At 40.7% G+C, this 12257-nt stretch overlaps 2 protein-coding genes across 5 annotated transcripts in view; one reads left to right on the forward strand and one right to left on the reverse strand.

Annotated features, from left to right (window-relative positions):
• Positions 1 to 104: 104 nt before the first annotated feature.
• On the reverse strand, positions 105 to 6869 carry LOC121954724 (uncharacterized). The gene is made up of 10 exons (XM_042502407.2): positions 6547 to 6869; positions 5802 to 5937; positions 5577 to 5687; positions 5360 to 5492; positions 4205 to 4383; positions 3956 to 4029; positions 3637 to 3799; positions 3449 to 3531; positions 2521 to 2711; positions 105 to 1617 (listed from the first exon to the last, which is right to left on the reverse strand). The coding sequence occupies exons 1-10, from the start codon at positions 6665 to 6667 to the stop codon at positions 1129 to 1131; spliced, it is 1680 nt and encodes a 559-aa protein (XP_042358341.1). The 5' UTR covers positions 6668 to 6869; the 3' UTR covers positions 105 to 1128.
• Positions 6870 to 6933: 64 nt separating this feature from the next.
• wdfy4 (WDFY family member 4) overlaps positions 6934 to 12257 on the forward strand; it is a 59063-nt gene continuing 53739 nt past the window's right edge. For 2 of the 4 annotated variants that reach the window (XM_088086952.1, XM_088086954.1), the window contains exon 1: positions 6934 to 7017. In XM_088086952.1, the coding sequence (XP_087943078.1) occupies positions 6952 to 7017 (66 nt within the window). In that variant the 5' untranslated portion in view covers positions 6934 to 6951. Of the gene's footprint in view, positions 7018 to 7039; positions 7238 to 9270; positions 9644 to 12257 lie in introns of those variants that run through there. The other 2 variants (XM_088086953.1, XM_042501735.2) reach the window with 2 other exon arrangements.

Genomic DNA, 12257 nt, shown 5'->3' on the forward strand with positions numbered 1-12257 from the left:
TAAACTTATAATGGAACATTTTTGGACCATGGTATTTCTACTTTTACTTTAGAAAGTAAAGTATGTGCACAGTGAGATGAAAAAACAATCTCTCTTCAGTTTTTAAAAAAATGACGTATTTTATTAAGCATATTTCCTACAGCAGTAAAATGTTACAGCACATATGAGGTATCATCATGAAAACCAAAAGAAAACGTGTAACCACAGATAAAATACATCAACATATATTTGGATATTGACAAGTGCCAGCCAGTCAAACACAATAACACTGACCTAGGGATGGAGAAATACAATAAAAGCACTCATGTGCTCCTCTTAACCACTCCATATGCATGACAGGCACTACTGTAGACACTAAATAATATCACGTGACACAGCCACTCACATAGTCCAGACACACCAGCCTCTGAGGGGTGTGGGGAACATCATCTATAATCTAGAAATATGGTCCTGAGGGACACAAAGGAAATGAGTCTGTTTAATTGAAGGCATGAAAAGAGCACGTCTCATTAGTGTGAGCAGAGGAAGTAGCCCGAATGACTGGGAGCAGGTCGGAGAGGTAATGACATTATGTTAGGAACAAAGCCTGCTATTAACCATTATCACAGGAATCATTTATGTTTTACACAAATATTCACAACTTTGAATGACGCTTTGCACTATTACACACTTTTATTCAAAACAACAATAACAATGGAGTTAAAAAAATAATGCTGATGTGGAATATAAAAGCAGGTGTAAATATGAGCTTTCATTCAGAGGCATTCCCTGCTAAAACACAGTTTTGGAAATTCCCTGTACTTCGCACACACAACAATGTTAACCAACACGTTAATTTTAATACTGTTGTCTTAAAAGTAGTCAGTGAGGTCTCTAAAAACTAGGAGAACATCTAAACTCTAAGTGGTAGTTATCCTGCTAGCCACTTCATGATGAATCTACTCTAAAGCCTACTGCATATTAAAATAGAATATTGAGATAAAACCGAATTTTACATTCAAGTACAACATGTTACATGGCATTAGAGAGTTACTGAATCTAAAAGGGACAATATCACAAGGTTGAGTGCACACCAAAGACTCCGTAAACTGAGCGATGTAACAACAGCTGGCTACAAGACAAACAGTTTTAAATATCTATGGCAGTTTTGTCTTCTCTTGATGGTCCGCTGCCCACCCGCCTCCGACCCTCCAGCAGAAACGACAGCACTACAACCCAGCGCTGCCCAAGTGACCTCTGTCGTGCTGAGCTTTCACACTGTCTGAAGTAGGTGGTCGTTCCCGTGGCAACAGCATCAAATTGCTCGGTCAATAGCCACACCTCCCAAAGCAGCGTCAGCACATTCATAACCATCATGACCATGACCCAGAACTCCTCCCCCAACAATGTGAGCCATGATGACAAGCTGTGACTGCCCGCAGACATCTTGTCATACAGGTAACTTGTTGCCGTAGCAACGAAGAAAAGGTGAGCAATCACCATGGAGAGGATGAAGAAGAGGAAGAGGCGGTGGTTACCCCGGCCGACGCACCGGTTCAGGAAAAGGCAGTGGTGATCATAGTCTTTAACACACACGTCACACAGCTTGCAGTGTTTAGTGAAGTCGGGCTGAAACAACTGTGAGGAAGCAAAGATAGGGTGGGATGAAAATAAACTGACAGAAACTTAATCACAATAAATCATGAATCGTGGATTCATTGTGAACATCTGAGATTTTGAAGGGAAGAACCAGTGAAGGTACACTCCCAGAGCAGAGGGCTGTGCGTTCTTTATATTTCAGAAACTGATAACTAGATTAGGCATGGGGTGACGTGAAAATCTCATGTTGCGATTATCCTGGCCAAAATCCTTGCGATTCATGATATTATTCTGAAAATGATCAGTGTAAGCTTAAAATGGCACTAAAACATACTGAATCACTTTACTGCACATTGTTATAAAGATAAAAATATTTTTATTGCAACACAGATAGGAGAGGCTCAGTGGAAACAATTTTCGGCCAATCATGTAGGTGGAAGGTTATCATGAAAGACAATGAATTAAAATGAATGCCTGCTCACTTCCTAGGTTCAAAATGGCCTGACCTTTTAACCTGACAAAGATCCAAGTAATATCAAAACGTTGTCTTCTTTAGCTTGTGTAGCATGGCTAAGGTGCGCAGGTGTTACTTTTTCTTCTACAACAGACAGATCATCATCTTTTTTAGTGAACACCCTTTTAAGTAAAAACAAATCAACCTCGAATAAACCAAGGCTTTTCCAGATTAAGATCTTTTGCATTTTTGTGGTTGATGTGTATGCAGCCTGTTTCTGCAGAGTTTATTTTATTGTTGGCTGCCCAGCAGTCTGTTTCGGTGGTGCTGGACACGATATTCATGGTTATACCGATAAGGGACACTGACCACAACTTATTGATAGTGTTTTTTATTGTGATTTGCAATAAAATCATATACACTAAGTAGATATTGGGGTATGCAAAACACCATGGCTCTCTGAAGCAGGTCCAGTGTGAATGCCTTACCTCACAGTATGGACAGAATCTGTGAGGACTCTGGTTGTTTTCCACCAGGTCAGCGATACAGGAGAACCGAGGATCTGCATCTGCTCTGTCCAGTGTCCCAGGGTCCTGAGTCAGAACCTTACAGAACAAACCGAGGACGAGGGAGAAGTGCACCATGGACACCTGGACCAGAGCACTGGTTGGCCACACACATTCAAAAGGTTAAGGATGAACCCTTTTCATTTAAATATACTAAATCTTCAATTACATTTGCCTGTGAATTTACTGTGTATATTTTGGTGTGCAAGAAAAGCAGAACAGCACTGGCCAGTTGACAATTTTCACAAGAAAGCTTGAGGCATGTCCAAAATACTAATGTACTCTTTAGAGTGCATTAATATTCTTACAAAATGTCACTGCATTATGCCCTTTTCAGTTTGATATTCATGGAGTACAAGTGAAAAACGTTATATGATGGTGACATTGGAGGAAAGTCAGAGAGTTTTGACCTCTGGAGACTATTCACAGGTCATTTTGTTCAAATCGAACTATTAATTTTAGAATACCTTGGCATAGACCACCATAACATTTAAATCAGCCTGCCCCCTGCATCATTATTATGGAGGAGGCAGACCTAGAAGACCTAGAATCGATGCACGTTGGTCTGTCAGATTGCCTGTGCTCAAAGAATAAATACATGAGATTATTTCATCTGAAGACAGAGTGCCATGTTTTTTTCCCCATTTTAGTCTGCATTCATTTTAAACTTCCTGGATCTTGATTTTTGCACTTTAACCTGCCTCACCAAAGAGCACCTGTCAAACCAACAATTCCTTCTTCCATTTTAACCCAATGAGATCCTTATATCAAAGTGCTGGCAGGGCAAAAAATACCAGATGATAAAAAAAAATGCATGAGACTAAACATGTGCTACATTTGTTAAGGATATTAGGCATTATTTTTCCATAGAAGCAGAGCACAGAATGAAACATGCCAGCTATGAGGGTTCCCAAGTAGACCGGGTTGGGTAACCTGGAGAGAAGACAGATGCTATTTCAACAAAGATGTAAAACAAAAAGTGAAATATGGCGATTTACAGATTAACATTTCACATGTAAAACAGTGTTTTTGTCAAACCTTTGATATGTGGTCATGCGGTGGTACTGTGTGAAGATGCTTCTGGCCAGCCAGGGGAAGAGCAGACCGCAGGTTATTCCCCCGTAGCCTCCCAACATGGCTGCTATGATCAGGATGGCGGCTCCGCTCAGGGTCGGAAAAAACAGTGTCCAGTAATATAAAACTGGTGAGAAAAGACACATGATACACACGCATAAAGGCGTATGAAAACTCAGTGCTTGTATCAGTGCTGTTATTATCATCACCATTGTCATTATCATGATCGTCATCCTTGTTTTCATCACTAAATAAATGATCAAAACTACAGAGCGATATTCACCATGAGACTCTCGGGGCTTGTGGTGTATTGGCTCATTAATGTACCGACTCAGTAACTTGGTGAGTTGCTGATGTCTAGAAAAAAACACACAGTAAAGCAATGTTTTAATCAGCATCAGGATCCCAAGAGGCAAAAGTAATCATGAAAGGCAAACGTGCTGGATATCTAAAGGTACTGAGGGCTGTTACTATGTCGTGCTCTGCTGGTCAGTGTTTTTCCAGAGATTTCTAGAGATTTCAGCAGATTCACCTAAATGTTTTTCCCTGTTTGCTGAGGTCCAGTGGTGTGAGGCCACTGTGGTTCTTCTGATAGAGCATCCCGCACCCTGTTCTCTGCAGCAGCGTCCAGCATACCTCCACTCCGCCCCTCTCTGCTGCGACGTGAAGCGCTGTCGCTCCCTGCTGGTCGACTGCATCCACAGCACATCTCTGAAACACAAAAAAACCAAAATCTTTTAGCAGCTGTGCACCTCAACCCTGTCACATCCGCACATAAGTGGATTATGAGACAATGGGCCCCTGAGCAAAGAAATGCACAGGGCCATTCCACTTCTCCTGCATAGGAGCTGTTGTCTGTTTTTGTAGGTGTCGTTTGAGTCTCTTTGTAGGACTAACCGTTATGCATCTTTTTTAGGTTCTGTATCTCTGTGTGGTCATTTTGTATCTCTTTGTAGTTGTTTTGTGACTGTTTGATGTAATTTTGTGTCACCTCACAATTGAATTGTTTGTGTCCCTTTTTGGTTAATTTGTTTCTCCTTGTGTTTTTGTGGCTCTTTGTAGTTGAGGTGATTTTTGTGTCTCAGATAATTTTGTGTTTTTTGGCCATTTGTATCTCTCTGTAGATGTTTTGTGACTCTTTGGGGTCTTTTTTGCATATCCTTGTGGTTGTTTTATATTTCTTTGGGGCAATTCTGTGTCTCTTTGAAGGAATTATGCATATTTTGGGTCATTTTGTGTCTTTTTGTGGTCATTTTTAATCTATCTTTGTTGGTACGTGTTAATTTGACATTTTACACGAGAAGGGCAAGGGGCCCCTGACACTTTTGGCCCCTGGATCTATGCTCGGTAGACCCATTCAGTAATCCATCCATTCATCTGCATGGAGCTCAGTTTCGTAAGAGCATGCTAAGATTTAACTGACCTTTGTACATTCCCAAGTATGGACGTAATTTTTGTGATCATAAATGTTGTGCTGAGTTTATTTGCTGAAACTGGCTGCCTACACTTTCATATGAGTGATTTATGAGAGTGACACTTAACCAAATGTTGTGGGAGACGAAGCAATTAGTTAAAAGTGACTATGAGCAGCTAAAAGTTGTGTGAAGCTGCAGTACTTTGTTGCATAAAATTTCATTGTACTGTTGGTGAACTTTGGAGCATGTGTGTGAGGTCACACACGTCATACCTGGTCTCGGAGCAAATAGCGGACCACCTCTGTGTTGCCTGTGGATGCAGCCAGGTGAAGCGGTGTCACCTGGTACATGTCTGTGTCTGAGAACCGGAACATTCCTGTTTCCCACAGATAGTGCACTGCAACACTGGGAAAGATAACTAACAGTTAGTGCATGCATTATATATTTGTGTGTGACAGCTATTTGAGAGGTGTTGTTTCCTCCACTCACATGCTGCCCCCAGTGACTGCATGATGCAGCGATGTTTTTTGCTGCAGGTCTATGAGGCGTAAATCAGCTCCATACTGCATCATTTGGTGGATGATATAGATGTTCCCCTGCCTGATGGGAGCCAGAAGCACAAACTGTTATTACACAGGATCAAACTGCATAATACATCTGCTAGAGAATCCAGGCATGTTTGTTTGACACTGGAGACCCAAATATACAATTCACCTGCAGGCAAAATGAAAGGCTGTCTGTCCTGAATCACATGTCAGGTTAGGGTCGGCTCCATTAGTGAGGAAAAGGTCAACCAGGCCACGGTTACCATGGAGGGCAGCGTAGTGCAGTGGGGTGAAACCGCCCCAGCCTGGATGAAGACAAACACATGCACGTAACAGTCAGATCTGCAGTCTCTGTTACTGACAATACAAGTCTGACGTAAATGCACGCGCTGTCAGCCTGTTGATCACTGAAACCCTCTGGAGTCGAGGTTAGGGTTCCCTTTGGCACAATGTAACTTTGTGCTGTGTTGTCACAGGATCTGTCCATATTGATCTGTGCCAAACCATCTGACAGAGGAGCTGCAGCAGGGTTAGGTTTCCCCTTGGCGTTCTGACAAAATCACATCAGGAGACACTAGCACGATAAAGTTAAAAGTGGTTCTTTGATGGTAAAATAATGTAAAATTGCACTTACTTAATGCTACATTTGCACACTCTAACTTACAGCGATTTTAAAAGACAAAGTGTTAATTACCGGCATATTACATACTTTATGTAACAGGTTTGTTCACTTGGAAAACAATGTTCATCAGCAGTTTTCTGGCTTTAACTGAGCAAAACAGGAAATACCATCACTGACAGTTAAAGGCTGAAAAGCATACGGTGACAGGGACACAGTATGAAGCCTGTAGTTTCACAAATATGATAAAAACAAAAGACCAGATTATTTTTTATTACATCTTATTCCACCTTACCTTTTTGCTTGAGAACTGATCGGTCATTTTGCACGAACTGTATACACTGTTCAATATTTCCCCTCTGTATACAGTCAAATATGTCTCCACCGCTGACGGAGCACACGGGCATCGGATGCATGTTGATGCGTGCACAGACAGGCAGCCTGCTGTCACTCCCGCCGACAGAAACTGCAGCGGGGACAAAAATCAGCTCCTCGGACGAAGCACTACAACATCATGATGTAAAGTGAGACGGAAGATCATCTTTCGCTGCAAAGTAACGGGGATCTTTCATTGTGCTAAACTGATTGAGGCAGACCACGCCCTGAACACCCGGTTGGCTGCAGCGGGTCACATGACCGGTGATGTCACCGCGTCAACAAAATACGTGGTTTTTAAAAATACGGTAACACCTGCGAAGCAATGTTTGGAGACTCCGCGCGTTTGGGAAACTGGCTGGAAATTGGATTAGTTTTTGGCTCGCGCGGGGTAAGCTTCACTGCATGTATTGCACGTGCTGTCATCCTAGAAAAGTTAGTTAACAGCAGAAGACAAACAGTGACATGGACTCGCAACACTGAGCAGGCCTGCACCCTGAAAAGGTAACCAAATGGCATGAAAATGGATGTTACGGCGGCGTGGCTGTGACTTCAGGTGAGGCGATTCCTGGGACTGGTGGTGGTATCTACGAGTGAAACAGCAGATGTTGGTAACTTTTCTTTACTTCTTGTATTTTAAGTCTGTCGTCTCCTTTATTTGACGCCTTTTTTTCCAGGTGAAGGCGCAATTCAACACACGGGGTGGGTGCATTCAATATAACCCTTTGAAACATGAGCAGTTTGGCTTGTCTTATTTCAGAACATGGGAAGAAGGAAATGGCAATTTGGGAAGAAATGACCCAAAATTAGTAAAAAAAAATACAAGAAAAATGCCTGAAAATAGCAAATAAATACATTAATAAAGAATTAATAAGAAAATGAAAGCCCCAAAGAAAAGAGAAACAAGGAAATGCACCGAAAATAGTGCTTAAAAAGCAATTTAATCATAATAATTATAATACAATTTTCCCAGCTTTCTTTCTTAAAAAATAAAATATATATATGAATATATATATATATATATATATATATATATATATATATATATATATAAATGTGTGTGTGTGTGTGTGTGTGTGTGTGTGTGTATATACATAAAATATGCAGGACATTTCTTGCCAAGTTGCTCATTGTCTTTCCCCCATTTTTTCAAATGAAATCAAACCAATTTGCACAGTGTCCAAAGGTTTAAGAAAGGCCTCACAACACAAGACAATGATGTCAATCCGGGTTTCAAAGGGTTAAGTGCCCAAGTAAGCCACACAGAAAAAACACTGATAACGACTAGCATGGCTGCATCGATAATGTCAATGGTTACACCTGCATTGCTCCTTCTAAAGTGTTTCATAAAAGTCGTCTTAAATGTTTTAAAGTTATTTATTTATGGAGCAGTTGTGCATCTTGAAATATCTGGCAGTTGTCATATTTTTTATATCATTAAAACCCACAAGATGGCGCTGTTTATCTAAACTATGTTAACGCTGCTTTGGTTTTTTTAACGTCACTAATACAAACCAGTGGTTGTATTCTGTGATACAAACAGTAGTTTCCTAATCAATCTGCAATTTGTGTTTATAAAGAACTGAGTCAAGTCAAAGTTCATTGAAGTTCATCACAAATCACAAAGCATGCTACAAAGGGCTGTAGAAATAGTCATTTTAATTCAATTTCAATTTGTTCCAAAAAGTCCAAAATCACAATATGAGGGGACTGTCCCTTATTTGTGTGAGGGGAGGGGGTGTTTCAAATGGGGGAGGCACCTCAGATAACTTTTAAGCACTGGGTAGGGAGTTATTCTTTTTGATTTTGCTTTGGGGAGGGCAGTCTAACTTAAAATGTTTTGTATTTATTTTAAATATCCTCAGAACCCCAAAACTCACAAGTGGATTTGAAAGCCACATTTTCCTTAAAAATCTAAGAAATCATGTAATTTATTACTGTCATAAACTATAAAATATGGGGTACTTTATACTTGTACATATCTGTTGGCAAAATGTAGATTAATTTGACTCACTCTACCATACCATATGTAACCATATTCCCACCTAAAATCTGCACAGGACCACATGTAACCTTTTTAACATTTATTTACATGCAATGTTTTAATAAATTATTATTTGTCTAAAAATCAGTCCTTCATTTGGGTACAAATTAAGTTAAAATGGTTCGATGTAGCTCCAGGGAGCGTCATTATATTGTCAAAAAAAAAGTTGCACCCCAGCCACCCCACTACTCTGAGAAATAAAGTATAATCCCTTACACTCTGCAAGCATTCAAACCACACTCACCCCCTCTTTATCACTGAAGGCCCAATAACTGAACCAAATGTAAATAAGCAAAGCCCCAAAAACCAAATTATCCACCTAACTTGATTGCTTTTTTATTACAAGATTTAAGGCAAACCAAAAATGTGTTTTGATGCTTTCTTATTCTGTTAAAGGTGTGTTTGCCTTTTAATCACAGTGATCTCGGCCTGTCTTTCTTGTTTTTATATGCCTGCAAGCACAAACAGTTTGTTTTTAACTATTTCCTTAACAAGTTTAGGCCTCTCTCTCCCCACATAAACCTGTTGTTACATGCTGTGTTTGCTGCCTCTTCGGTTAATCATGGGATCATGTCACTGTGATTCATACCATTCCAGTTCTGCATGACATGTCTATAAAAAGCAAAGGGACTCTTCTTTGAGCCGTGGTGGGAGGGCCTCATCCAACCAGCCTAACAACAGTTTCTCACTTCTGCTTGTTTGAGGAAGTAAGAAGGCACATGACCTGGGCCAGCTGATTTTTTCTGCTCGTTCAAAGTTCAGTCTGCTTGCTGCAGATTAGTGAGGGGTGGGTAGTTTTACAGAGAGGGTCAGCACAGTTGGCGCTAGTCATATTTTAGCAGGTCTCTGCTTGTCACTCCTCCTGACATGTGGAATGGAGACAGAGCATTTATTCACAGTTGGAATAACACAACACAGATGACAGCTTCCTCTTAGAGCTGGAAAATCCCAGATGGCTCTCACACAAGTGCAGGTAAGAGGACTTAACTGTGTGTGGCATGAATAGTTATCCTATTGAAATGCACATTGAAGGCGGTAGACGTTTTACTGTACGCATGATCGAGTATTTCGCTGTAACATTATTGTAAGTTACTGTCAATAGAAATATATGTTGCTTTTCCATTTCACAAGTTAGGAATGACTTTGGTTGCTTTTGCACCCTTTTGCCATCTATCTCTCACACACTCTGCACACAGAAAGCGCTCACATGAGAAAACATCAAAGAATTAATGAATTTCTGTGGAATGTGAGCTGCTTTTCTCTTTGCTCACCATCAACTGATTCTACCAGCTCATTTTTCACCACGAGTGTATGACTCTTAACAAAAAGTGCCCAAAATAATATCACTGTAGTGAGGAAACAATGCTCTAGTCAAAGCCTCAGTCATACACATGTCTGTAGCGCTCATTATTAGCTTCCTGTGTGAAGGAATTCAAACTTTAGGTATTTTATTTAACGTGATTGCAAACGTTAGCAGCAACAACGAATGGGTGGCTGTGGAGGTAGTGTGTCAGGAGGTAGAGTGGGTCATCCTCCAAATGGAAGGTCAGAGGCTCAATCCCCTGCCTCCAGTCTGCATGTCCAAATATACTTAGGCAAGATACTGAAACCCAAATGATGCCATCAGTGTATGACTGTGCAGCAGTACAGTATTCTCAGTCACCACAGTATGAATGTATCTGACAGTCTCACAAGTGGTGTGATATAGGGATTAACAGATTATTGGCCTGGCTGATTATTGGGTCCAATATTTGGCATTTTGCTAATTGTGCGTATCTGCGTTTTATCTGAATGATCACCATTAAATGAATTAATTAAAAAGTGCAAAAAAGTGTCAGCATGGGAGGAAGTTTTACTTGTGCGAATCCAAACTGCTGATCCTGGGTTTGGTATCTGTATTTTCTAAATCTGGGGTTTTAATAAATATTATAGACCCAAGATCTACAAGATCTCTCTCTACGAGAGAGAAGGATGATCTCCAGCCCAAACAAAATCACACACACAACTACTGACTTAGGACCAGAAGAACAAAATGTATTTAGTTATAGGGTCAAGTTTGTCCAATTTAACTCCTTTTCAAATAAAAACAAATACATGTTTGTTCAAGACAAATCTTAAATTTAGTTAACAGAAAATAAAATAAAGTACAAATAAGTGTAACCCAAATAGTAAATTGAAAATAAATAGTTGACTTTTGTTTTTCACAAATTAAATATATCCTCTATTCCCTTATTTGTAGTTCTTTTGAACACACACTTAAGTTCACTTAAGGTTATCAGCCTTATTTTGAGGTCCTTTTCTTGATTGTTCCTTTAATATTTTATTCCACCTCTGAGTTTCCTTATGGATCAGTTATAATCAGTTTTTTTGTCTGTCTTGGGCCCAAGAACAAAAAAATACTTGAGATCTCTGTGGGAAAAAAATGCAAAAAAACAAAAGTTGAAGTCCTTCTTGATTGGGTCCCCTTTAATCAAGGTCCTACCACCTTTCATGACAGGTTGAGGCGTGAGCAGCAATGACAGTCTGGATGGTAGGTCCAACAGCCCCATGAGGGAAATGCCCCGTCAGAGCTCCTCTCAAAGTTCTCTGTCCACAGCTGTAGTGCAGCTCTCTATCTCTTACTCTCTGACGACATGCCAGCTCCACTTACTTTATACTTCTGCAAAATTGCAACTTTTGGCCACACTCACCTGTCCGTATTGCGTCTGATTCATTAGCTCAAGGGAAAACAAAAGAAAAACTTGTAAGCACGCAGCAACCTTGACGTCTCTCCTGGCTTTTAGGGAACATTCGGAAACTTTAACATCACCAAAACCTGGCATATACTATGAGGCATTCAAGGAACACCTGTAAATTATAGTGTCTGAAAATAACCAGGGTTACACTCTCTTCCTCTGCATTAGTCTCTGCATGCATATCGGGCTTATCAAGTACAGCTTGGAAAAATCCTGTCCCTAAAGTCTGGAAGAATGAGCTCACAGCCAAAATCACAGGCTCTCTTAACTCATCATAGGTGAGTTTGCGAGGCTGGCGTCTGTCCCTAACAGAACGTCTCAACGTCTCAACAATGGGCTCAGGCTCTAGATTCTCAGGTGCACTCTTAATATCAGCAACTACAGGCCTGTTGTGACATAATCTGTGCTTCCTCTTTTAGTTGGTGTGTTTGTTTGTTATGTCTGATTCTGAGATGTCAACCATGATCTCTCTGGGGCTTTGCAGTGTGAGGTAAAATGTGCAGCTGCACCACTCTCTAAGCTGATCGCAGGAACCTCTGATTGGAGCTTATGGCTGGGTTTCTCTGAGGTTGAGCCTCATGGTCTGACAGTGGGGATGACAGGGTTCAACATCCCTGGGGCTGCTTGAGGTTCAGTGGAGTCCCCTTTCATCTGTATAAAAGGACCTCTGGTGATGATCTCTGGCACTTGTGTGCTGTGGTACAGTTCATCCTCATCACTGCACAACTCATCCTCCTCCAAATTTGAAGTTTCTTGTATGTCTTTTGTTGTTTTGTCCCTCTGCTTCATTTTTCTTGGTGTGTCAGCGTGGGACCTGTGCTCCTTGGTTTTTTTGTAGGAAGGAACCCTCAT

Source organism: Plectropomus leopardus, chromosome 13 (assembly GCF_026936395.1).
Source record: "Plectropomus leopardus strain MGB_pleo_1.0 chromosome 13, ASM2693639v1, whole genome shotgun sequence".
Lineage (NCBI taxonomy): Eukaryota > Metazoa > Chordata > Actinopteri > Perciformes > Serranidae > Plectropomus > Plectropomus leopardus.

Bases quoted from the DNA above. Each gene is read 5' to 3' on its own strand.
- LOC121954724 (XM_042502407.2), bottom strand. From the start codon at position 6,667: ATGCATCCGATGCCCGTGTGCTCCGTCAGCGGTGGAGACATATTTGAC. The intron at 4,030-4,204 runs GTGAATCTGCTG...GTTTTTTTCTAG, and splicing joins AAACAGGGAAAAACATTTAG to ACATCAGCAACTCACCAAGT. The intron at 3,532-3,636 runs GTTTGACAAAAA...TCTTCTCTCCAG, and splicing joins CGCATGACCACATATCAAAG to GTTACCCAACCCGGTCTACT.